This window comes from Talpa europaea (genome assembly GCF_964194135.1).
Source record: "Talpa europaea genome assembly, chromosome: X".
In the NCBI taxonomy this organism is placed as follows: Eukaryota; Metazoa; Chordata; class Mammalia; order Eulipotyphla; family Talpidae; genus Talpa; species Talpa europaea.
In genome coordinates, this window is record NC_140081.1 from 49,485,529 (window position 1) to 49,509,904 (window position 24,376).

General features: G+C 47.8%; 1 protein-coding gene and 1 pseudogene across 2 annotated transcripts in view; both read left to right on the forward strand.

Annotated features, from left to right (window-relative positions):
* Nucleotides 1–24,376, forward strand: part of LOC311187800 (heterogeneous nuclear ribonucleoprotein A1-like 2) — a 585,205-nt pseudogene that overhangs the window by 283,068 nt on the left and 277,761 nt on the right. The window lies entirely within an intron of this gene.
* The window catches only part of SLC16A2 (solute carrier family 16 member 2), a gene marked incomplete at its 3' end in the record, with an annotated part of 107,538 nt that continues 88,158 nt past the window's right edge, over nt 4,997–24,376 (forward strand). Inside the window, exon 1 of the mRNA XM_084259143.1 lies at nt 4,997–5,625. Within this exon, the coding sequence (XP_084115269.1) occupies nt 5,202–5,625 (424 nt within the window). The 5' untranslated portion in view covers nt 4,997–5,201. The remainder of the gene's footprint in view (nt 5,626–24,376) is intronic.

A 24,376-nucleotide genomic window follows, 5' to 3' on the forward strand; every position in this document is an offset into this window, starting at 1 on the left:
CTGAAATACACTGCTGAGGGAAGCAGTGGGCGAGACAGGAGAGGTCTGCTGCGCCATGTGGGTATCTCCCTGGCCGGTCGGGGGTCGGGGATCGAACTCATGCTGCAGTGGCAGCGGATAGCTTCATAGGTTGTGTCTTAACCCTTTGCACCACCAGGGAGGCCCTGATGGTCACTCTTGTCTAGACTGACGCCATAGGTTTGTTGGGATTATGCCTGTGAAAAGGAGACAGATGACCATGTCCTTCCAGATGGCCCAGAAAAGAAAGCAATGTGTTTCTGCTGTACACTGTCAAATAGTCTGATTCAGCAAGTATAGTTTGGGACCCAGGATTCAGTACTTTTTTTTTTTTTTTTACAAAAGTCTCTAGGTGGTTCTGGTGTGCAATCTGGTTAGTGAACCACTGTTCTAGGCCGTCCGTTAGTAAAATAATAAAGGGCATAAATAATGATTCCATTAGGAACTCATTTCCTTTAGGGACAGAAAGAAAGCACATTTTCTCACTTGCAGAATAAGCCAGAGACCTCCCAAGGACCAGTCACACAAGGAAACTAATTAAGAGGTTTACAGGGGCCATATTTTACTTACTTGTCATGAGCATGAGCCAAACCGAATGAGTCTACACGTAATAGGTGTTCTCTAAAGATTTGTTTCTCAACGTTTGTTCACCGAGTCTGACTGAGACGTTTGTAGGGAAAACTTCATCTTAAAACCATAGCCCTACTTCTACAACCTCCTTCTCAACCTTATCTCATTCTCATAGCCTTCCCTTTCCTTTTCCTCAGTCTCTAAATGTTTCCAGTCTAGTGAAGTCAAATTCAATAAATGGTAGTTATATTTAGTAATATTTCCACTGCTATGTAAAGTTGATGAGGACAAGGACCATTGCATATTCCCAGGGCCTGACATAGTGACTGGCACAAAACTGCTCATATCTGTTTGGGAAATGAATGCCTGAATGAATAACAAAGGCAGGAGGCATGCCTCTCCAGTTCAAGACTCATCCTGAGATCTGCATTGTTGAACGCATTCTAGTTCAGGAAAGGCAGAGGATCTCAACTGGAGGACACTAAAGAGAAAGGCAGTGAGTGCTGAGAGACCAGCAGGTGCCCATAAGTTATGGAATAATGGGGAATCCAGTAAGGTTGGAGGCTGGTATGAATGGAGAAAAGGGTGGGGTGAGAAGGACAGAGAGTGGTGCTATACATATACATTGGATATGAGTGGCTCAGAAACAGGCACAAAGTCTTTTTGTGTCCTTGCTATCTAGTGCAGAGTCTGGCACATGGAGAGTCTCAGTAAATATTTGCTGAATGAATGAGGCTGGTCCTAAACCATAAAGGACCTTTAATGCCTGGCTGAGGATTTTAAACTTAAGAGCCATGTGGAGAATCACTGAGAGTTTTTGAAGCAAAGAAGTGTCATGATTAATATTGTATTTTAGAGTTGTAATTGACAGCATTGTTTGGAAGGAGACAGGAAGAGACAGGAAGCCACAGGCACCTCAGACCTAATTGGACTCCCAATTCCCAATCTCCATTAACAATATTCCTTCACTCAATCAAGAAATGTCAGCATCATCTTTGTCTCTTCCTTTTCCCTCACTACCCAAAATGCTTCTGTCAACTCTACCATAACAACGGCTCACAGAGCCACGCCTTTATCTTCATCTTCACAGCCATTGCTTTGCTTCCAAACATTACTTTTTTTTTTTAACAGATTGTTTGCTTTCCTTACCTTTTATCTTTCCAAGCCATCCTCTACCTTGCTATCAGTTTTCTTTCTAAAATGCAGATCTGATGTTAGTGTCCTACCCCAAAATCCTCAGTCTACTCTGCTATATCCAGAGTAAAGTCTATACTTCTCAGCATAACATTTACTAACTCTGTGAAGCAGGTAGTAACCCCATTTTTTCAGATAAATTGAAGTTCAGAAAGAGAAAATAGCTTGCTTAAGATCACACAGGTATGTAGTGGTAGAATCAAGATAAGATACCTGCGCACTGGCCATTATAAAGTACCTTCTAAAGAGGGGAGAAATGGCAGGCCCTGCATGTGTTGCTAGAAAAGTGGGATGGTGGTTACACAATCTGGTCTCCTGGGTGGGGCACATACTTTGAAGCTCACACAAATGAGCAAAGAACACTGTTCTACCTCTTAATGGCTTTGTTGACTTAAACAAGCAATTGACTTAACCTCTTAGGCCCCTGTTTGTTCACTTGTAAAAATGGGACAAATCATATCAACTTTATGCCCTTATTATTGATAATATGAGATTATGTACATAAAGGGCTAGCGTAGTGCTAGGGTCACAGGAGATTCTCAAGGAGTGTCATTACCTACCCTCACCCCCCTCCAGTGATCTAAAAACCCATTACACAATGAGGACAACAGAATTTAGATGGGGTCTGAGATGGGCTGCAAAATTCCAGGGTTTATTCCTAGTTCTGAGATTGGAAAAAATCTGTTTCAGAGTCTTAATCAGGTTCCCAGGCAAATAGAAACCACGGTTAGTGCTCTCCTGGGGCAACAATTATTCCTTTGTAGTGTGAGAACCCTGAAAAAAGCAAACCTTAAGCCCCTTGCCCACATGCTCCATGATTTGTTACTCCTTATGGCTGAGGCATTGAGATTTTTCATTAAAATGCAAAAGTTTCCTGGGAGAGGCAGCATACATATTAACTTTTTGGCCTGATTAGCTTTCACTTCCCTATTTCTACGAGTAGTCTTTCCATGTCTCTGTGCTTTGAAGTCCATGTCTCTGTGCTTTGAAGTCAGTGCATGATCTTATGCAGGGACACCCCACCACCAAGCCCAGTCTGTTAAAATCCTTAGCAACTTTCAAGGCCCGATAGACCCCCTACCTCCTTTGGAATCCTACTGTGTTAGCCCAGCCAGATCCTGCCTTCCCTCCTCTGTTCCAGGAGTACTAAGCACCAGAATCCTGTGGTGAAGCTCAGGGAGCTTGAAGCTTTGCTGTACAAGAGACCCGCTTTGAATGCCAGCTTGTACTTGACTTATCCCATGACTTCAGGCTAATAAATGCCTTGACCTGCACTGAGCCTAAGATTTCGTTGTTTTTTTTTTTTTTTAAGATTTATTTATTTATGCATATAAGAGCTGGGGTAGAGGCCAGAGATGCGGGGTGGGGGGTGAGAGGATTCACCAGAGACAGAGTGGGGAACAGAACAGGCAGACTGAGTGAAACACACTGCTGAGGGGAGCAGCCGGGAGACAGGAGAGGTCTGCCTCGCCATGTGGGTTTCTCCCTGGGCGAGGGATTGAACTCGCGCCGAAGAGGCTGTGGATTGCTTCATAGTGCGGTGCTTAACCCCTTCCGCCACCAGGGAGGCCCCAGATTTCGTTCTTGCAAAAAGCCGATGACAATACTTACCTTAAGGCAATAGTCATGCCTGCTTTGCTGGCAGATATGGCCCCGAGATTTGTGAATTTGGTCAGTTCCTCTCACGGCACCACAAACCTTTCGGGACACCGCTATCCTCCCGCCTAGTTCAGCCCCACCCTCAGGTGCTTAAATGACTACGTTCGTGGGCGCCCAGCGCAGTCCTGGGCTGCCTTTCCACCGGCCGTGCAGCCTTTTCACCTAGCAAGAGGGTTAATGAGATGCTGGGTAGAGAGGACTTGGCGCTCGCCCGCCCACTCTCGGGGAGCGGAGTAGCTTGGTAACCACACCGCGACCTCATGATTAGTGCATTAGATGCTTGGGCCCTTAGGGGAGACCGAGCTTGCCGGGATCCCGGGTCCCGCCCAGAGGGCTGAGGCTGGGCGCAGAGGCACACTGCGGCGGCCCGAAGAGCAGATCACCCCTCCCACCTGCCGGGACCCACGCGCCTTCTGCGGGGCGAACTCTCCGACGCTCTTGCGGGGCTGAGGCCTTAGTCTGGGACATTTAGCGGGATTTCAATGTCTCTATGCTGGAGGTGGGCGGAAGGGGGCGATGGGTGCTGGGAACACCTCCCTCGGCTAGCTGCCTCGCCGAATTCTAGCGCCCTAAAAGCTGCGGCCGAGGCCTGGGGCACCAGCATAGCCTGGATGTTGCGGGCCGGGCGGCCCTTACCCAAAGTAGTGGCTCGACCTGGCCGGGACTCCTTGTTCCCCAAAGCGGGAGAGTCGGGAGGAGCTTGAACTGAACTCGCGTTCCCGCCCCCGCCCCCGCCCCCGTCCCCGCCCCCGCCCCCGCCCCCGCCCCCGGTCGGGCCCAGCAACCTTCGGTGCCACTGCACCTCCTTCCCTTCCTGGCCCGGCCCCCGGCCCAGACCCAGCCCTCTGCGACTCCTCTGGGCTCCAGGTTGGAGCAAACAAAGCCCTGATTGACTGCCCGGAGAGGCGGGCCTCGCTGCGGGGCCGCCTCCTCCCCTCCACGCACCGCCAGGGATTTGCCGGGAAGGGCGGGGGCTGAGGGGGGGAGACTCCGGGGGTGCCCAGGACCGTGGAGGAGGGGGTTGAGCCCTGGAGCTCAAGAAGATTGTGCTCCCCCTCTGTCCGAAGTCTGGGCAGTCCCCTGCAGGTCGCCCCTTTAAAGCCCAAGGAGGGACTCCCAAAGGGAGGGTGGGGTCTCTCACGGGCCAGCTGTAGTATTGGGGTCTCCAGGGCCACACCCAGTTCCAGGCTGCTCGTGAGGAACCAGAGAGTGGGAGCAAAGCACAGGTGGGGTTTTTCCTGGGGATTCTGGATTGATCGATACTGGGTCTGGAGCCTGCGGAGAGGAAAGGGCAGGGAACAGGATAGTTTGTTCTCTCTCTTTTTGTCCATTTTAACTCTCCCTCTACTGGGCATCTGGACAAGGAGGACAGGATTCGTTACTTTGGAAAGGGAGTTGGGGGCGACTGCGGCGGCTACAGTAGGTAGGCGAGGAAGAGGAAGAGGAGGAAGGGCTGGGGAGAAGAGCAGGGCTGTAGCGGCTGCCTGTTGAGGGAGGAAGAGGTGGGGGGAGAGGAGGAGGAGGAGGGGGAGGAGAGAGAGATGACACGGGGAGAGGAGAAGGAGGGGGGTTGGACGGGGGAGGAGGAGGAGAGGACTCGAGGGACCGTCTGTCGCGGGACAGGCTGGCCAGCTGGGGCGCGGAGCCGGGAGGAGGCAGCGGTAGCAGCAGCGTTTGGAGCAGCAGCGGCAGCGGCAGCAGAAACAAGTACCAACCACACAGCGGCTTCTCTGCCGAGCAGCCACAGTCCCCCGGCCGCGATGGCGCTGCAAAGCCCGGCCAGCGAGGAAGCCCAGGGACCCTGGCGGGAGGCAGACCAGGAACAGCAGGAGCCGGTGGGTAGACCCGAGCCTGAGCCCGAGCCTGAGCCAGAGCCGGTGCCCCCACCCGAGCCCCAGCCCGAGCCCCAGCCGGAGCCCCAGCCCTTACCGGACCCTGCACCCCTGCCGGAGCTGGAGTTTGAGCCCGAGCCGGTGCACGAGCCCGAGCCCACGCCCACGGTGGAGACCCGCGGCACCGCGCGCGGCTTCCAGCCCCCTGAAGGTGGCTTCGGCTGGATGGTGGTCTTCGCTGCCACCTGGTGCAACGGCTCCATCTTCGGCATCCAGAACTCCTTCGGGATCCTCTACTCCATGCTGCTGCAGGAAGAAAGAGAGAAAAATCGCCAAGTGGAGTTCCAAGCAGGTGAGTGACCCCGCGCGCCCCACCTGGCATTCAAGGCGAGAGTGTCCGCTCTCACTGCTGCCAGCCCAGCGTGCGGCACCAACTTTCTGCCCTTCCCCTTCCCCTTCCCCATGGCACTACCAGAGCGAGAGGTGCCGGGTCTGAGCAGCCTCGGCAGTAGACACTAGGCACAAGACGTCCTGGGGGTGGGACCTGGGGCATTTATTGATCCTAGCAAAGAGTGAACATCTTTTTTTTTTTTTGCCCCAGTACAAATCCAGACGCACCTTTTGGGTTTGTTTAAAGTATTCTGACACTGTGTACGGAAGAAAATATTTCAGACTTTTTTTTTTGGGGGGGGAGGCAAAGTAATGAAGAGACGAAATTGTTGGGAGGCTGGGGCGGGGGGTGGGGGTGGGGGGGCTTGCGAGACACTGTCCCGCGGATCTCCGCGGCAACCCCTGCTCCTGCGCCCGGCAGGACGGTGCGGAGGTGGGAGGCTAGGTGTGCAGATGTTTTCTGTCAGAAACACTTCAGGAATCTTGGTTACTCTGAGCGAAGAGGCAGACACATGGCAGGCGTGTGTGTCTGTGTACGGGAGAGGGAGGAAGGGAAGGAGGGAGTGCGAGTGGGGGTGTGCGCGCGTCTCTTTACCCGCCTTGGTTACGGCCCAGCCGGACCGGCCGTCCTTTGCCACCCTGCGGAAGGGAGCGGATCTCGGTGTCCTCTGAACCGAATCCTAGAGCAGGCAAGGAGTTGGTGTCCGTGGTTTTTAGCGTGAGAAGCGTGAGGCGGCTAGCAGGCCGGGCCCGGTGGCTCACTCCGCGCGCCCCTCAACCTCTCGGGTGCCCCACGCCTCTCCGCTATCCGCAGGGTGCCTCTTTGGGCCTTAAGCCGGAATGCCGGCCCCACCCCTCCGGCTTTCACTTGGAGCTGCCTAGGTTTCTTCCCTAAGACCAGCAAGGCTGTGGGCGCAAACGATAACGATGTCGAGGCCCACGATAGCAGGACCCGAGGCGCGCGCTTTTTGCATTGAACCCCCGCCTGTGGGCTCGGAGAAGTTAGAGGAGCCATCCCGCTCTCCCAGTCAAGCCACGGGCGGCGGAAGCCCTCGGCGTTGTTCTGAGTCTCGTTGCTGAGCTGAGGGGCTTGGGCTGCCCTCTCCCTCAAGGCTCGCTCCCTCTTGTGGCTCCTCAGGACCACTCCACTTTCCACTCCAAGTTCGTGCTTCTGAATATGCTGCTTTAAGCAATGTTGCCCTGGGGCTAACAGGGGTTACCTCCTCTTGCCTCCCCTAACGGGTACTTCTCCTGGTCTCTAAGAAGGCATGGAGGTTATTTAGTGAATTTACAAGCCTTGAAATCCGGGGTGTTCACTTGTGGATTCCCTGAGCCCTTGGAGAGCGGCTCCTACATCTTTCAACTAAGGACTCCTTTTTCTTTCTTTTTAGTTTGCAGCTTCGCTGAGCTGCCTTGGAAGAAAGGATTTGGGGGCTCTTGGTGCCTTCCTTTCACCTGTGTCCCCACAGTATGCAGACCCCACTTGATAGTTGGAGTGTGCGTCACTGGCTGTCCAGGGCAGTTTCAGGATTGCCCAGGCCACACTGACACCTGAGCGGACCGGTCCCTTCCCTACACCATGTGAAACAATTTCTGTAGGGAGGTCACTGCCACACTCACCCCTGCGACTACCTTTTCCCTGCTTTGATGCAGTTCCGGGGCTCTTGGGAAGGCCGCTAAAATAGGCTCTGGAACTGTTGCCTAGGTTACCTCAGAGGATACCTACTAAGCATTGGCTTGTAGCAAGGCCCACTGTTGACCTTCGGGTCAGTAGCAAAATATGGGTGAAATTTCGTGGGAAATACTGGGGGTGGGATGAAACTACTAGGCCCAGCAGTTATGTGGTGTGAGCAGGCCTAGAGGTGGGGCCTCAGGAGTGTGTAATAAAACTTGGAAAACCCACTATTTTACCAGGAAGAGGTTCACTGCTGGAGAACAAACTTCAAAGTAGGTGATCATAGAGGGCTCAGGGGGAGGGCTGGCTGGGACTTTCCGGTCAAGACCTCACAGTACATCTGGGAAGGGGGGGGGGTGCCATGGGCACTGCAGAGGTGTGGCTGGTGTATACTCTGGCACAGACTAGGTCCATAGAGGGTCTGGGGTTACTGGTTTAAATTATGGTGCGTATAGGCCAGGAAGGGACAGAAAAGAACTTGGTATGTCCCCAGGGTCTCAGAATACTTTGGCTTGGGTCCTTGCTGTGTTGTGTCTTGAATTCATGAAAGTTATTTTTGATACTGGAGGCTCTTGGGAACACCTCAGTTTTTATTTTGGAAAAGTCGGGAATATCACACCACATTCCTGAGCTCCTAGAAGATCTCATGCTCTGCATTACCTTCCTCGAGCCCCTCAGCTTTTCCAAGCAACCTTTGGAATCACAAGATTCTGAATGTGCCTCTGCCTGCGCAAACATTGTTCACATTTTACTCAAAATTTTCCAGCCACCTGTGCCATAACACTGGGCCTCAGATGGACAGAAGCTTGTAGAAGCTTGCTAAAATCTTTATCCACCCATATTTACCTAATAGCCATTTTTGGGAACACAACATGCACCCTCTCCCCTACACACAGTCAAGGAGGCTGGTACACTGTCCATTTCTATCAATGTCTGACATACCTTCCATCTCTAACAGTCTGCGAATGTAATGGTTAGAGGTTTACCACAACCCACGTGCTCTTTCACTACGCCTAGTATCTTCATAGCCCTGCTGTAAAGCTGTGCTGATTGGCTTAAAATGTTTAAGATTGTGCAGATAATTGAAACTATTGTGAGGGAGCCCCAGAGAAGGTAATTTTGATGTTTGGGGGCATAACTCCACTAAGAGAGACCTCTGGGCATAAGAAAAAGCCGTCAGGAATAAAAGGGCAGTGGAATTCAGACCATTCTAGAGAATGCAGTGTCTATCCTTTGTGATCTTTGTGCTCTATAGTTCGGTGGTGGCACCAGCAGTATATATTGTCCCCTCTCTTCTCTTGTCTTGAGGGTGAAGCTAATTTCCCTGGGCCATAGCTCTGGATGACTGGCAGGTAGAAGGTTCTTGAGTTGAAGACAATTGACCAAGGTCCAGGTGAGGAAAACATGGCAAAGGTTGGGAGAGAAAAGAGCCCATACTTTTTGCAGAGCTTGTGGGAAATTTGGGAGTTACCCCAACCCAGACTAAGCAGCGGACAGTATAAGGGGCAACCCGGCAATATGATAGAGATTATAGCATGGCTTCTGGGATAGAGGGGAGTCTTTTGGAGGAAAGAGGAGCAAAGGTGGCATTGGTTACAGACCCCAGCTCACTATCGCAACCCTAAGTGAGCTGGAACTATGGTGGGGTTAGAGTTGGGGGCCAGGGGCAAAGAAGAACAATCCAGAGTTGTTAACATTGGCTCTAAGTCTGGGTCCTTTTGAATGTGTTCGAGAGTTAAACCCAGTACTCTGCACTTTCTGCCTAGGCTGCCAGTCAACACTGAGCCAGGAAGTAAGACGGGAGGCAGGTGGGGCAAACAGGGCTTCGGGCTCTTGCTGCCCAGTCAAAGGGACAGTAGTCAGAAAGAGTTATCACTGCTCACTGGATGGTTTAGGCTCATGGATCTTTCTGAGGGAGACAGTGCTTCCTAGCTTAGGGGAAAAATGGTACACTCTGCCTTTGGGCAGGATCCCAAGGATGAAGGGACCAGGGGCAGACGAGGCTGTCTTTTCTCCATCTTAGGGTTTTTCACTGCCTGGTTCAGTGGCTCACTGGACTTACCACCAAGTTGCTGACTTGGGGTATCTTTTGAGAAAATTTGCCGATATCTTGCCTTTGACTGAAGGCCTTTGCCTACTGTCCAGAGAAGCTAGATCAGAGGGACTCAGAGCATCCTGTGCAACTTGGGATCACAGGACCACTGGCCAGGCATCTTTCATTTCACTCCTCTGCTTCCTCTCCAGCCAAATTGGCTTCCAATCTGGATCCTTGACTTATAGTGGAAGGAATAAGGAGGAGAGGTTGAGGCATTTGGAAGCCGACCAGGAGATGCTTGTTTGAATTGGAGTATCTTGGTGAGGCTGGATCCCTGACTGCCAGTTGCCCCAAATGCTCATTTTCAGTCTAGTTGTGGACCCTCAGTGGGCTGCAGTAATACCAGATAGGCAGTGACTAGGAATTGTATGATTTACCGTGTCCCTTACTTGCTTTGTGACTTTGAACAAAGTAACTCAGCTTATCATTTGTAAAATGAGAGGGTTTGACTAGATGAACTTTTTAGCTCTACCATTCTATCCTTTTAGAATTATGAGATTTTCTTTACTATTCACCTGGCTTAAGTTTGACTCATACAAATGCAAATTTGTTCATCTGCAAGAGTGAAGGTGAGGACAGGCTGGGAAATCCTGAAAGCAATGAAGAGCCACGGAGATATCATTTTCCCATGTGTTTTGTACTTAAAGACTTTGAGAACAAATAAAATATTAATTAAAAAAATAAAGACTATGTGTATGTGGACCACTGTGGTTGGAAACACCCACTCCCTTTTACCCAATAGACAGAGGCCACTCTGGATATATAGCTAATTCTCCTGGACTGCCCTGCTCAGCTCAGAGCTGGGCCTCCAAGAGAATTCCCTGGACTTGGCCTGCTGCAGGCTAACAGAGTGGGTCTGTATGTTGTTATTTCCCAGTATTTGAGCCTGTTCCTGGAAAGCATTAAACTACAAGCATTCCCTTAAGCCTCAGTTTGGACCCCTTTCCTGAAACTTAATTTCCCACAGCTCATTCTCATTTCTCAGAAATGCGTGGTGTGTGCGACCTTGGTTTGCTGATACTTGAGGATGGAAGAGTAAACTGAGTCTTAAACGCAGTATAGTGCTCTTCTCCGTCAGGGTACTTCAGACAGGGCGTCTTTGTAGCTGGCTCAGGCTCCTGCCTGGGTCCCACTGTGGTGTGGGGTGGGGGAGAGCTGCTGCTTAGGATCCTGAAGGTTCTATTGGGTATCCATGGTCTCTGGCCAACTTCAGCTTCACTCAGGGTTTAGCTGAGATGCGGCCCTGAAGTAACCAGCACAGAGCTTTCTTTCCCTTTCCCTGGCTTTATATTTACTTGTATTTGGAAATATTTCTACAGTGACCTGAAGAGTAAACAAGTAGCTGAACTGTCAACATTCGCAGAAATATGTAAAGGATGCCATCTCCACCATTTCAGCAGACCAGCTTCCCAGGAGGGTGCACTGCTTTTCCCAACAGCAAATTTTTGTTTGTTGCATTTTGAAAAGAAAGAATCATCAATTCTTTTCAGATCGTGTGAAAGAGGAAGTGGCTTGTTTTTCCTTGTTCCCTGGTTCCCCAACCCTGTCTTCAAAGCAATTCTTTTACCTGGGATTGCATGAGAAAACATTCTCTCTGTCTCTCTGTCTCTGTCTCTCACATACACACAGTATTCCTTGAGCCATGGATTATGAATATTCCATCTGAAAGGTGTCTTTTTTCAAGAAAGGCTTCTATAAGGGTTATGGGGGATCATTGCAAAGGACTCTTGTCCTAGATCCCTTTGCAACTCCCCATCAACGGGGCTTGGAAATATTTATTGCAAATTTCTTTATACTTCCGTCTTCCCCATTATCCTGCATCCTTCTCAGTAGTGAGAGGTTAGTAGGAAGGGGATTTAAGTCCTACTAGCCCTCCCCCATTTTAGGGGTGACAGACAACTAAGCCAAAGGGCATTGAATTACCTGCCTTGAAGGCAGGTGCTGTGATTAGTTGTGTCAAATCACTTGGCACCTATTTGTGGATGGGGAAATGTGGCTTTTCTGTGTGGCTTGAGGACGTTCATGCGTTTTCACCCCAGTACTCTCACCCTCCTCTTTCCTCTACTTTGCTCTAGTTTCTGGGATTGATAGGAGAAAAAAGCATGGAATTTACTGTCCCAACCACATATTTTCGTGGTTCCTCCCGTCCTCATGGTGCATTGTATCACCTTTCATACATGTGCCACCCCCTTTCGTCCCCATATTACTCTTTTTCTTTTTTTCCTTACTCAATTAGAGGATCCACTGGGGTTTCAGATTTTGTACAGGTTCAACTGCAACCCAGATCTCAGAGCCGTTCCCTCAGGCCACAGAGGTATCCCTTCCCTTCCAGGTCCCTTTTTTCCCCCTCTCTTACTCTCCACTTTCTGGGTAAAGGGTGACCTTCTCTGGAGCACTCAAGAGAGTGAAAGTCATCACCCCTGGATTTTTGCTAGCAGATAGGTGCTGCCATAAACCCTTTCTGTTATTTCCACACTTCCTCTTTTCATAGCCTCAGACCTCAGCAAGGGAGATAGCAGTGTGTCAGGTCTCAATAGTATTCACCAAATGTCCTGGTCAGTGGCAGCCCTTTCTCTTCAAATCCTCACTATCATTGTCCCCTATCTCCTGGGACAACGGAACCCCCAGAGATCTCAGGTTGGTTTGCAATAGCTTTAGGTAAGGGTTCTGGATAGAACAGAAATCTTCATTCCATATTTAGCCCCTACCTTTTCTCTGGCAAAAATATTGCAGAATTGACGGTAGATGAGTCAGAGAAGAGAGGGGACAGATACTTAAATCCTAACTAGAGTCAAACATGCTTTCAGGGAGGGGAGAGAGAGGAGAAGTGAATGAAGCTCCGGGTTAGTGGCTTCCCTGCTTCCATGAAGGGAAATGTTGCTAAATACGCAGTCCACACCGTGTCTCTGCCCAACTGATCCTGTGCATCTTCCCGCCCACCCTCTTGCTCAGGCTGGAAGGGTGTGTGCCTGCGCCGTGTGTTCAGACCTGTGTGTACGTGTGTTTAAGTGGGTGTGTGATGTCTGTTTGGGCCAATTAGCACAGTTACTTGGAATATGGTGCCTGTGAGACTGGGGTCACAGGTTCAGTCACTTGTTCAGGTCACTGAGCTTCTCACAAAGAAAAGAACTCTTCTGTTCACTGCCAGTGACCCGCATGTGATGTTGCCACAAATGCCAAGGAAGACTGAGTTGAAGAACGGAGATAACTCCCGGTAAGCTCTCCTGTCATTAGGGGAAAGACCCTGGACACAGTTCCTCAAGGGGCTGCCCTGCCGCATTCCACAGCGCGTGTCCTTTCTCTGACGCCCACTCTTTACTGCTGTCGAGCACCCTAATAATAATAGTAGTAATAATCATAATTGCTAAGATTTATTTTGCATTGAGCAATTTGCTCTGTGCCACACATTCTATTAAACATTTTTACATGTATCAACTCATTTTAATTCTCAACAATTCTATGAGGTAGGAACCATTATTTCCTCCCCTTTGCCGATAGAGAGACGGAGGCACAGGAGTCAAGTAACTTGCTCATTATGGCATCTAAATGGCAGAGCCAGGACTTGAACCCAGACAGTTTGGGTCTAGAACTCTTGCTTTTAGCTATCACCTAATACATAGCAAAGATGGGGGGCAGTTACCAAGGGGGACTGCTGCAGAGTTTTTCATTCCCATGATCTCAGGGCATCCCGAGGGATGAAAAGGGACAGCCAAGAAAGGGTTTAGTAAACAACAGTCTGATAGGCTTATGGTAAAAGTCATACTAATCCAGCCACCCCTCTCAGTCTACCCAGAGTCATGACCCCGGGGTCCAAAAAGGTCCAGAGAAAATCTCTCTTCTTAGTTGTTTAGTCTTGAACAAGTCACATAACCTTCCAGGGCTTCAGTTATCTCATCTGCGCAATGGGACTGCTGATGTTTACTCTTATAGGACTATGAAGGGTCAAATGAGATGGTGTATGAGAAGGTTTCTGTAAATTGCGAAGGAGGTAGTATTACTAGTATTTTTATTGCTATTATTATTATCCAGTAAATTTTTCTAGCCTCTAGAAATGGAGTTGCTACACCGTTCTCTAAATGTTTCTGAAAGATGAATCAACCTCTCCTCTCCATCTCCCCCCACCCCCATTCTCCCCTGTCTGTATTCTTCTGCAACTTGACCCCTGTGTCCTGTAGCTAAGGACTGGCTGTGTTTTCTTTGTTATTCAGTTCTTTAAGAGCCCAGGGAGGGGAGGAGCCATATCCCTGGCCATATACATTCAAGGAAACAAGGCCTCGTTGAAATATTTACAGCTTTTGGCAGGAGCTTACAAACCTCTTTAAGAGTCAAGAACTGAGTTTTTAAAGTAGGAATTGCTAGATGGGGGGGGGTGTGAATGGTGGGTGAAGTTAGGGTGTCACTTCCTCCCAAGGGTCTCTCATGAAGCCTCTGTTCTGCAGGTAGTGAGGAAGAAGGAAAGGGATATTTAAGGTCAGAAGTTCTGGGCCAGGAGACATTAAGCATAGAAGGGGCCTTGCGCCTTTGTATTCAGTTTTGGAGTGGGCCAGTTTCCTTGTATTCTAAACAGGATAGCTCCTGAGAACAGAGGCCACAGAAGGCCAGAGGCCTGGAGGAGGACTGCAATAGCACTTTCAAGCAAGCAGTTCAATGACTCTTTAGGGAGCCTCCATTAAGAGCATCTAGTGGGCGCACTGCTGCTGCCCTCAGCAGTGCATTTCAGTAGATCTGGCCGTTCTGCTCCCCACTCTGTCTCTGGTGAAGCCTCTCACCCCCCACATCTCTGGTCTGCACCCCAGTTCTTCTATGCATAAGTTAATAAATAAATCTTTAAAAAAAGACCATCTCGTAGGCAAAGCAGAATGGAAAGTTTCACTTTTTTGTTGCAAACAAGAAAAGAAAATTCCCAAACTCGTCTTTGAGAGTGAAATTCCAAATATACTAGGACTTACCATCTTGATTTTCATTTATCTAAATGTTTGCACTAGAAGGCATTTTAGAGACCATCTAATTCTACACCATCTGGTCCCCATTTTCATTGGTAGAGAACTGAGAGCTAGAAAGATGTGACTTCAGTCAACATTATGGATTGGTAATTGTAGTGGGTGTTGGTTTGGGTGAGTACAAGGGGTGGGACAGTGGTACCCTGAGAGTTCTCCAATCAGTAGAATACTGCTCCCTTACTCTCTCCCTGAACTTTCCCAGAGTCAGTTCTTAGGTACTACTTTGTAGAAATAGATAGTATTGTGGTTTTTAAAAAAGGATTTATTTTATTTTTATTTATTTATGCATACAAGAACTGAGGTGTAAGCCAGAGGTGTGGGAGGGGTGTGTGTGAGAAGATTCACCAGAGACAGAGTGGGGAGCAGAACAGGCAGACGGACTGAAATACACTGCTCAGGGGAGCAGTGGGTGAGACAGGAGAGGTCTGCTGCACCATGTGGGTTAGCTCCCTGGCTGGGGATCGCTGCAGCGGCTAGTGATAGCTTGATGGCACTGAGAGTTTAAGCCCTGTGCCACCAGGGAGGCCAGATAGTATTGTGTTTTAATAAATGTAATTGTATTTAACATGAGACAAAATTCAGGAGGTATTGCAGGTCAAAGTCTCTCTCCCACTTCTCTCTGTTATCCTGTCTCGCTCGCTAGAGACTTCCATTGTTATTTCCTGTGTCCTTCTAGAGATATTCTGTGTATGTACAAACAAGTGTGTGTGTGTGTGTGTGTGTGTTTGTGCGCCTTACTTTAAAAACATAAATAGTAGGGCCTCCCCTGGTGGCGCAGGCGGTTGAGTGCCGCGCTGTGAAGCTGTCCATAGCCTCTGCAGCGCTGATTCGATCCCAACTGGCTAGCGAGGGCCCCACGTGGCACGGTAGACCTCTCCTGTCGCTCCTGCTGCTCCACTCAGCAGTGTATTTTGTCAGTGTGCCTGTTCTGCTCCCTGCTCTGTCTCTGGTGAATCCTCTCACCCTCCCGTGCATCTGGCCTGTACCCGAGTTGTTGTATAAATAAATAAATAAATAAATAAATCTAAAAAAAAAAAACCATAAATAGTAGCCTATAGTTCATATTATCCTCTACCTCACATTTTATACTTCAAATTATTTGTTGGATATTATTACATATTAAGTCCATAAAATCCTTACTTTTATTTTGTAACTGCACTGTTCCATTTTATGAGGATATATTATGATTTATATAATGAACACCTTGCTGATAGACATTCACACTGTTACCAATCTTTGCATACGGACTTGGTGTCAGATGGCACTAGATTCAATTCCTTGCCTTGTGGTTGGACTTGACCAAGTTTTAAAATTCCTGGAGACTGAGTTTTCTCATATGTAAAATAATAACAATAATAACATCTGTCAGTATTAATGTGGAAATTAAATGAGATGATGCAGATAAAACATCTAGCATATTGCCTGTTCAGTAAATGCTCTCACCCTTCTCACAAGCCGTTCTCATACCCTTCACCCTCAATCCAATCAGTATGTGCTCAGCTCAAGTCCATAGGTGTGTTTCATGTGTTTGGCTGGAACTTAGATGAGCCCGAGAAAGAAAGTGTCCCTTAAGAAGTTTAAATTTCTATTTTTTGATATTGTAATTAATTATTTTCTTTTCTTTCATTATTGTTCATTTTTGTACAATATTTGATTTCTCTCCTCAGATGTAGTCCCTGTAGTTCTCCCACCACCACAGCACCCGTGGCTGATCAGCATAGTCCCCTGTGCTCTTCCCTCCCCTGTTTTGATCCCTCTCTCTCCTGCTCCCCTGCTGGATGCCTCAGACTTATGGTAAACTCCAAGTTTTGTCTTTTTCCTGACTGTTTGTTCAGTTTCCCTATATTCCACCCATAAGGGAAACCATCTGATGTTTTTCTTTTGCCTTGTGATTAATTTCACTTACTATAATCCCTCTGGCTCCATCCATGTTGTTGCAAATGGCATGAGTTTATGTAAGTTTGAATTTCTCTGAGAAGACATAATATACCAAGCAACTGCAGATCACTGCCAAGTGATAAAAATTGTGTGTGTGTGTGTGTGTGTGTGTGTAATTGCATTCAAATATGCATTTGTCTGGTGATGTGGAAAAGGAGCGATGACTTTTAGGACCAGAAGAATCAAGGAAGGTTTGCTGGTAGAGCAGGAACTTGAAATAGGATTTAGCTAAGTAGAGAGCTTATGAATTGGGCAGTGGCAGGGTGAGGATTGAGAACTGGACGGTGTCATTGTTGCTCAGAGACTGGCTGTTTACCCTCTGGGAGCCCAGTGAATCACTGTTCTCTATTAGGTCCTGACACAGCAGGTGGGGTGGAGTGGAGCAGGAGGAGGGGCCATACTGAAGAAATTTGGAGAGAAGGGCATGGGGCGGTGGGATGTCTGGGCACTGGGCCACAGAATGAGGTGCTGGCAAATGGCTTGTGGCATACCACGCCCAGCTTCCAGCACCTGCTCGTCCATGTCAGCTGCCCAGGCACTTTTATAAGAGGTCCAGGGGGAAGAATAAAAGGCATGAGAGCAGAAGTGGCAGCAATTCTCAGCCTCTTATCCTGAGTCTCAAATATGGCTCTGGAGACTGGACTGTGAGGCCCAGGAACGGGGAGACTATCAAGTGATAATAATCCCCTGTTTGTGCCGCACTGTAGCATAGATCTTACTTGATGGTTATCTTCCCAACAGAGACAGTTATGAAATAGAATTTTCAGTTGAATCTCATCACGTGTCAACATCTTTGATCAAAACAAATGTTATGTTGTAGGGTCCTGGGGAATGTAGACATTCATATGCCTGTTGTCTAGCTGCAGGAAATAGAGACCAGATTGAGGGCAAGAGAATGACAAGGTTAGAGGCTTAATATTGAGCAGAGCTGACACTAGAATTCAGGTCTCTCCATGTTCCATGATGTAGAAACTCCTTGAAAGCCAGAATAGAGCTTCTCCTAAACTTGATAGCAACCTGAAATGTAAGTGCATGGATAAGACTCAGTAGCATACGATGAAAAGCAAGCAGGTGTCAAGAGTTAAGGGCGATGGAAATGAGGATCATGAAAGGAAGGATATGGGCATAGCTAAGGCCTGCTGCCTGGGGTCAAGAAAGAACAGTGGACTGGAAGTCTCTGGAAGTAGAACCTGAGTTCTATCTACTTCTGGCTCTGTTGCTGACAAGTCCCTTCCCTTTTCTGGGCCTCAATTTTTTAATTTATGCAGTGAGAAAGTTGAACCTCCCGGACACTTAGTGGTGTTACAACCAATAATTTCTGTAAACTTGGGAGGCCTTGAGTACTTCCTGGCAAGAGGTCAGGGGTGATGGGAAGTGGTAAGGTAGTGAGTGTAATAAGGGAACAATTTCTCTGATGGAAGTGTAAAACAGATTCTCCCAGATTTAGAAAAAAAGGTTTTGGAAAGGATAGCAATCACATGGTCTTTGTCCCATCTAAAGGGAGAATTCTATGTAAGAGAGGCAAAGGAAGAACATGTGTGTGCAAGTAAGCAAGTGTCTGAATGCGAAGCTGAGATTTGGTGGGACAGATGATGATATACCATGTCAATATGCCTGGGAGTACCTCCTGAATATGCTCTACTTTAAGACAATTTCCCTAAGATCTTGGTTTTATTTTTAAAAAGGGGTTTGGGGGCTTCCCTGGTGGCACAAGACATTGAGACGCAGCACTGTGGGACTGTCCACAGCCTCTGCAGCACGAGTTCGATCCCCGGCCAGGGAGGTGGCCCACGTGGCGCAGCAGACCTCTCCTGTTTTGCCCGCTGCTCACCTCAGCAGTGTATTTCAGTCAATCCATCTGTTGTGCTCCCCACTCTGTCTCTGGTGAGCCCTCTCGCCCCTTGAACCTCTGGCCTGTACTCCAGTTCTTGTGTGCATAAATCTTTAAAAAAGGGGGGGGGTTGTGTCTTAATGGTGAAGTGTGTGTAGTACCTTTAAGAGTCCTCTCATAGAGCCCTCTTGAGCAAGCACTGACCCTCTAGCCACACTGGGTTAAGTCCTGGCTGCACCATTTACTAGCTAGCTACATGTCTTTAGGCAAGGCACTTAACCTCTCTGTGCTGCTAGTTCTTCATTTGTGAGAGAAGAATAACAAGAATGCCTACCACATAGGGCTGTTAAATATATAGCTTCAAATAGTGTCTGGCACATGGTAAGTAAAGTATACGTGTTTGCTGATCTTATCTCCCTAGGAGGTAAGCGGAACTTCAGGTGAGCCCAAGGTTGTTCAGCATCACTCAGTCAGGAATTCTGGCGAGTGAGGATGCCTTGTCAAGATACCATTTGGGTTGCTCTGAAGTTGGTCATGCCCAGGCCCAGATTAAGGCCTTTATAGGTCCTAGGTACTGTTTTTACTGACTGCTAAACTCATTAAATCTACACTTTTCTCATTTTAGAATGTCCTTGTTTCATTGGTGTCCTAAACTCATCTTTGGTCCACCTGTTGGGTAGTCCCGTACTGGTTACATCAGTCTGTACTCTCCTCCCTAAATTGCACATCTATGTACAACAAACAGTTTTTTTTGAACTTGAGGCTCTCCATCCACAATGCATATTTTGCGTACCACCTCCTAAGAGCTTATCCTGCCAAATCCCACGACCTCCTTGCTGGTCGGTATGGCTGGTGCTTCCCATGGTGTTACTTGTAAGGAGGGTTTATTTTCTGAAGCCAGAGGGAGAGGAGGACAGGTGCCTGAAAGTTCCAATAGGGACCCCGTGAGGAAGCTGTAAATATTAGGAAGTTAAAATTCTGGTGACTAGTTTAGAAGACTAAGGCTAGTAATGGTACAGAAAAGGAATAGTAAGGGTCTCCTGCCTCTGGATAATTAAATGACCGAATCCTCCCTCCTCCCCTGAGCCCCTACTCTTCCAAGGACTTCAAATTAGTGATCTAGGAAACCTTGGAGTCACTATTATTATCTCCACTGCTCTCGACAGATTCAAACCATCCAAATAGTAAATAACAGAGCAGTTGTGTGTTCCAAGAGCTGCAGTGATTTTGACCCTCACCTAGATTTTGCCTATGGAAAGTCTAGCCAAAAGTAAGTTTTCCTTAGATCTGATAGCTATTTAGCTGGGGAGTGGGGGACCTGGTGACCAGGGTTAGAAGGACCTCAAATGGGTTCATTTACTGCCTGGCTTTGGAACGGCACCGCTTGTGTTCAGGTCTTGCCAGAAGCAAGCGCTGCTTGCACTCCTCACAGAATGTTTCAAACATGGAAGTTCACGTGGAACCGGTCAGACCAGATGCATCTGGGAGTCTGTGGCTATTAGGAAAAGAAAGACAGACAGCCAGAAGACAGACTAGGGAGGGTCACACATATTGTCTTAGCTGTTAACCCCAGGCATTCTCCTGTGGGCTCTAGGATGTCACCAGAGAACAACTGCTCAAGGAGGCCATGGCTGTCGGTGTCCCAGGATTGGATGGTGTCTCTAGGCAGGACCACAAACCCGCAGGCCACTCTGCAGGATGTGGCTCCATAGAGAATGGCACTGGCCCCGGGGCCTCTTCCTTTTCATGGAATTTGATTTAGCACTAACAGAAAAGATGATCTTGGAATAGAACATCTTAAAATCTCCCTTCCTCCCAAATCCCCCAAAAGTTCAAGTTCCCTGTACTTCAGTTCCCCCTGTGTACATGGTATAAGATAAGGCCCAGGATCTGACATCAGATTGACCAGCATTAGAATCCTGGCGTTGACATTTACCTAATCTGCAACCTAGGCCATGGTACTTGGTCTCTCTGAGCCTCACTTTTCCTGACTCTCAAAGGGAGGTAGAAGGAGTACTAATCTTTATCTCTCAGTCTTGTGATAAGGTTCAAATGAGATTGGATAGTTTTTTGAAAGCTTCTTTGAACCTCAATTTTGAATTATCATCATGACTGCTGTGTTCATAAGTTTATCTGCAGCTCTGTGCATGTGCTTATGCATGTGTAGCTGGGTGGAGGCAGCACCAATGAGGCACATATTAATAAACAACCACTTGTAGGGGCCCTGCCTGGTGGCGCAGGAGTTAAAGACACAGTGCTATCAAACTATCGCCAGCCACTGCAGCACGAGTTTGATTCCCTGCTGGCCAGAGAGCTACTCACATGGTGCAGCAGACCTCTCCTGTCTCCCCGCTGCTCCCCTCAACAGTGTATTTCAGTCAATCTGCTTGTTCTGCTCCCCTCTTTGTCTCTGGTGAATCCTCTCTCCCCCTCCACTTCTGGCCTACACCCCAGTTCTTGTAGGCATAAATAAATCTTCAAAAAAAAAAAAACCCACAACCACTTGTGTGTATAAAACTATACATGTTCTCTGGCCTGAATTCATGACATGACAACTAAAGACACACTCGTAGACACACATGCACACACACTTATCTACATGGATAGCTTCTTTCTCTTTCTCTCACACAGACAAATGTGTGTAGGTATGTATGCATGTGTGTAAGTATGGGCATGCGTATGTACCTAAACGTACAGCCCCAAAGTTGTCTGGGTGACCCTACTGTACCCTCCAGCTTTTTGCCAGACTATCCAGTCTTTCAAGGATCTGAGAAAGGCCCTGTTGGAAAATGCCCCCACTTCACACTGATAATGTCCCTTTTGCCCTTGCTGGGGCCTGTTCCCTGCTTCCATCTTGTTTGCAGATTAGCACAGCTGCTGCCAAAATTCAGGCTGCAGTGTGTGGTATCCACATGTCTGGAGAACATAGATCCTTGTCCAGTTGCGCTGTGAATAGCACTAGGACTCTATTCTGTACAATATATTTATAGCCATGTTTGCAAAGAGCTGACAGCATTTTCAGATTTTTTCAAAACACAGTTAATCCAGCCACAAAAATAGTCACTGGCCCACATGCCCTGAAGCTAAAAGAAATTAGGCAGCAAGCCTAATGAAACTTTGTCACAGAGCTTAAATAAGGTTGAAACTCCCTCTCTCTTTACCCCCCCTCCCTTTACCACTCCTTTTTATTCCAAGGATCTCTGAGACAGAGCCTGGGGTGGGGTGGTGGTGGTAGCATGTAGTATATTTGCTTCAGAGACAGTGTGTGGTCAACAGAACCTAATGTTTTGCGGGAAGGAAGAGAATGGGGAAAGTGGGGGTATAAGCAACAAGAACATAGCTGGGTGAGACTGAAAGGAGGAGGGTTAATACCTAGTTTGAGGCCAAGTAGCAAGGCAAAATGCCCAAGCCTCCCTTTAATCTCTGGGATGTGGGCCTGTAAACTGTTTTGCTTATATGTAAGGTTGGAATCCTTAGTAATAAAACTGAAGAGTTAAACTTGGTTAAAGAGCAAGATGGTTTCCTTGGAAGAGAGCAGACCCAGTCCTGATGTGATAGGCCCATTCCAAGTAGCCCAGCCGTGGTCTAGGGTGAGGAAAGGGTTAGGTGGGGCTATCAAATAATTATTATCCAAGCTGGGATACTTTTGAGGGTGGAAGGGGACCTGTTAATATTATGCTAGGACAACAGGCATAACATAGGATTGTCCCAGTTAGAACAAGATGTATTTTCCTTCTACGTTTAGTGTGCCAGGAATGAGCAGACTGGCGGAAGGACTTCTCACAAGATGACTTGGAAAATGTGTGTGTGTGTGTGTGTGTGTGTGTGTGTGTGTGTGTGTGTGATGGTGTCGGGATTGAGTAGTGGGGAGTAGCTAGGCAGATTCAGCCTTGTGAGTAGATTGTTTTCTCTATGTATGAATTCCTCTTTTTGTTGTCCATAAGAATATAAGGGAACTCCTTTGCAAGTATGTTTACTTCCTGGTCAGCTTCAAGAGAGGAGACACTGTGTGTGTGTGTGTAATTATGTACATGTGTGTCAAAGTTTTGAAAGTATGTATGAGTATGAGTGGGAATATGAGTCTATGTAACTGTATAATTCATGGGCATACATGTATATACATGTGTAAATGAGGAAGCGATGAAGATGAATGTGTGTGTGTTTGTGTGCGTGCACACGCAGAATCAGACCTAACCCCCGTTTCATTGAGATACGGACTCCTTAACTTCCAGAGACCAATCACATAGACCACCACTTCATTTTACCTGCAAGAAAACTTTCGACATGTGTCATGAGATCTATATGCTTTTACTATCTGCTTGGCAGTGGCTGAGGGTAAATTAACAACAGTAACAATAAACCTGGTTGGGAGCCAACTGCCAATTCTGTGTTGGAGTACAAGTCCAACTAATTCTTTAAGATTTCTGAAAACAAAGGGAACTTAGCAAGTGTGAGAAGCTATTTGAAAGTGAGCCTAGATTTCAGTAGAAGGGGAAGATTTTACAGGTGGCGTCCCCTTAGGCCTCCCTCCCTCAAGGATGCTGCCATATAATGGAAACTTTCTGATGCTTTGAGCATTGTTTACTCTCCCCTCCCCCCTCATACACACCTACACACATACCAGCCGCACACATACACAGCCACACACATACACAACCACACACAACCACACACACACAATCTATAGGTGTGGTTGGCCTTGAAGACCAGCCCTGATACTAAAGATCCACTAGAGGTCTTCACAGGATACAGGCCAGACATAAGCTGAAAGTGGCCTCAGACTGGGCAATAAAAGACAGGAAAGCCTCTCCCCCCAAACACTAATCTCTCTGCTTCTGCCCTTGTCACTTTGGGCTCTGGGACAAAGGAGATGCCAGAGAGGCCCCAGGAGTGCTGGGCTGCCCTAAAAGAAGGATGAGCTGCTATCTCCAGAGTTTTGGCCTGTCCGTGTAGCTAGTTAGCAAGTGAAAGTGTGTATTAGTCCAGTGCTAATGGAACCAAGACCCCACACTTGGTTCATTCCTCACCTGAACAAATTCAGCTTTCTCCAGCCTCTGTTAAGGCTCCATCCATTTCCCTGACCAGACACACGAAGGATCAGGCCACAGAATGCGGGATGCTACAGCCCCAACCTGAGAAGACAAGCCTGTTCTCGTGTCCTACTGATGGGCCAGCTCACACTCAGCTGATATTGACTGAGCATTGACGACGTGCCCAGCACCAGGCTAGACTTATTCTACATGTATCAGTTATCTCATTGAACACTCACAATAGCCTATGAGATAAGATTAGTCTCATTAAGATACTCCAAGAGGTAGGGGCCTCCCTGGCGGCATAAGGGGTTAAGCACCTCACTATGAAGCAATCCGAAGCCTCAGCAGCACGCGTTGAATCCCCAGCCGGCCAGAGAGCAACCCACATGGCGAGGGAGACCTCTCCTGTCTTGCCCGCTGCTCCCCTCAGCAGTGTATTTCAGTCAGTCTGCCTGTTCTGCTCCCCACTCTGTCTCGGGTGAATCCTCTAACTCCCCCTCCCCTGCATCTTTGGCCTGTGCCCCAGCTCTTGTATGCATAAAGAAATAAATCTTAAAAAAAAAAAGATACTCCAAGAGGTAAAGTGGCTTGCTCAAGGTGACAGGGGATTAGCATTTAGCCACAACTCTGGTTGATTAATGGTACTAAGGCCATTTACATTTAAAATAAATTATTGAGAACCCACTGCATACCTGGCACTATCTCACTTAATCATCCAATTAGTACTAGGGGGATACTCCTCCTTTTCTCTTTTTAAAGAGAAAAGGGTATTGAACAGAAATGGTAGGTAACTTATGTGATGCCAATTGCTAGTATAACACTAGTATAGATTGTTGACTCCCAAACTCAGGGTGTCTCTTTTTCTTTTTTGCATATTTTATTTATTTATTCATTCATTTATTTATTTCTTACATTGTTGTTTATTGTTATACAATAGGTGATTTCTCTGCTTGCGTGTAGTCCCCATAAATCTCCCACCACCTCATCACCCGTGCACCGTCACCACAGTCCCCTGTGCTCTTCCCTCCCTCTTTTGACCCCTCTCCCCCCTCTCCTGCTGTATGTTTAGTTTACCTGCACATTTTGTCTCTCTCTCTTTTTTTTTTGACCCTTTGTTTTAATTCCCTGTATTCCTCCTTTA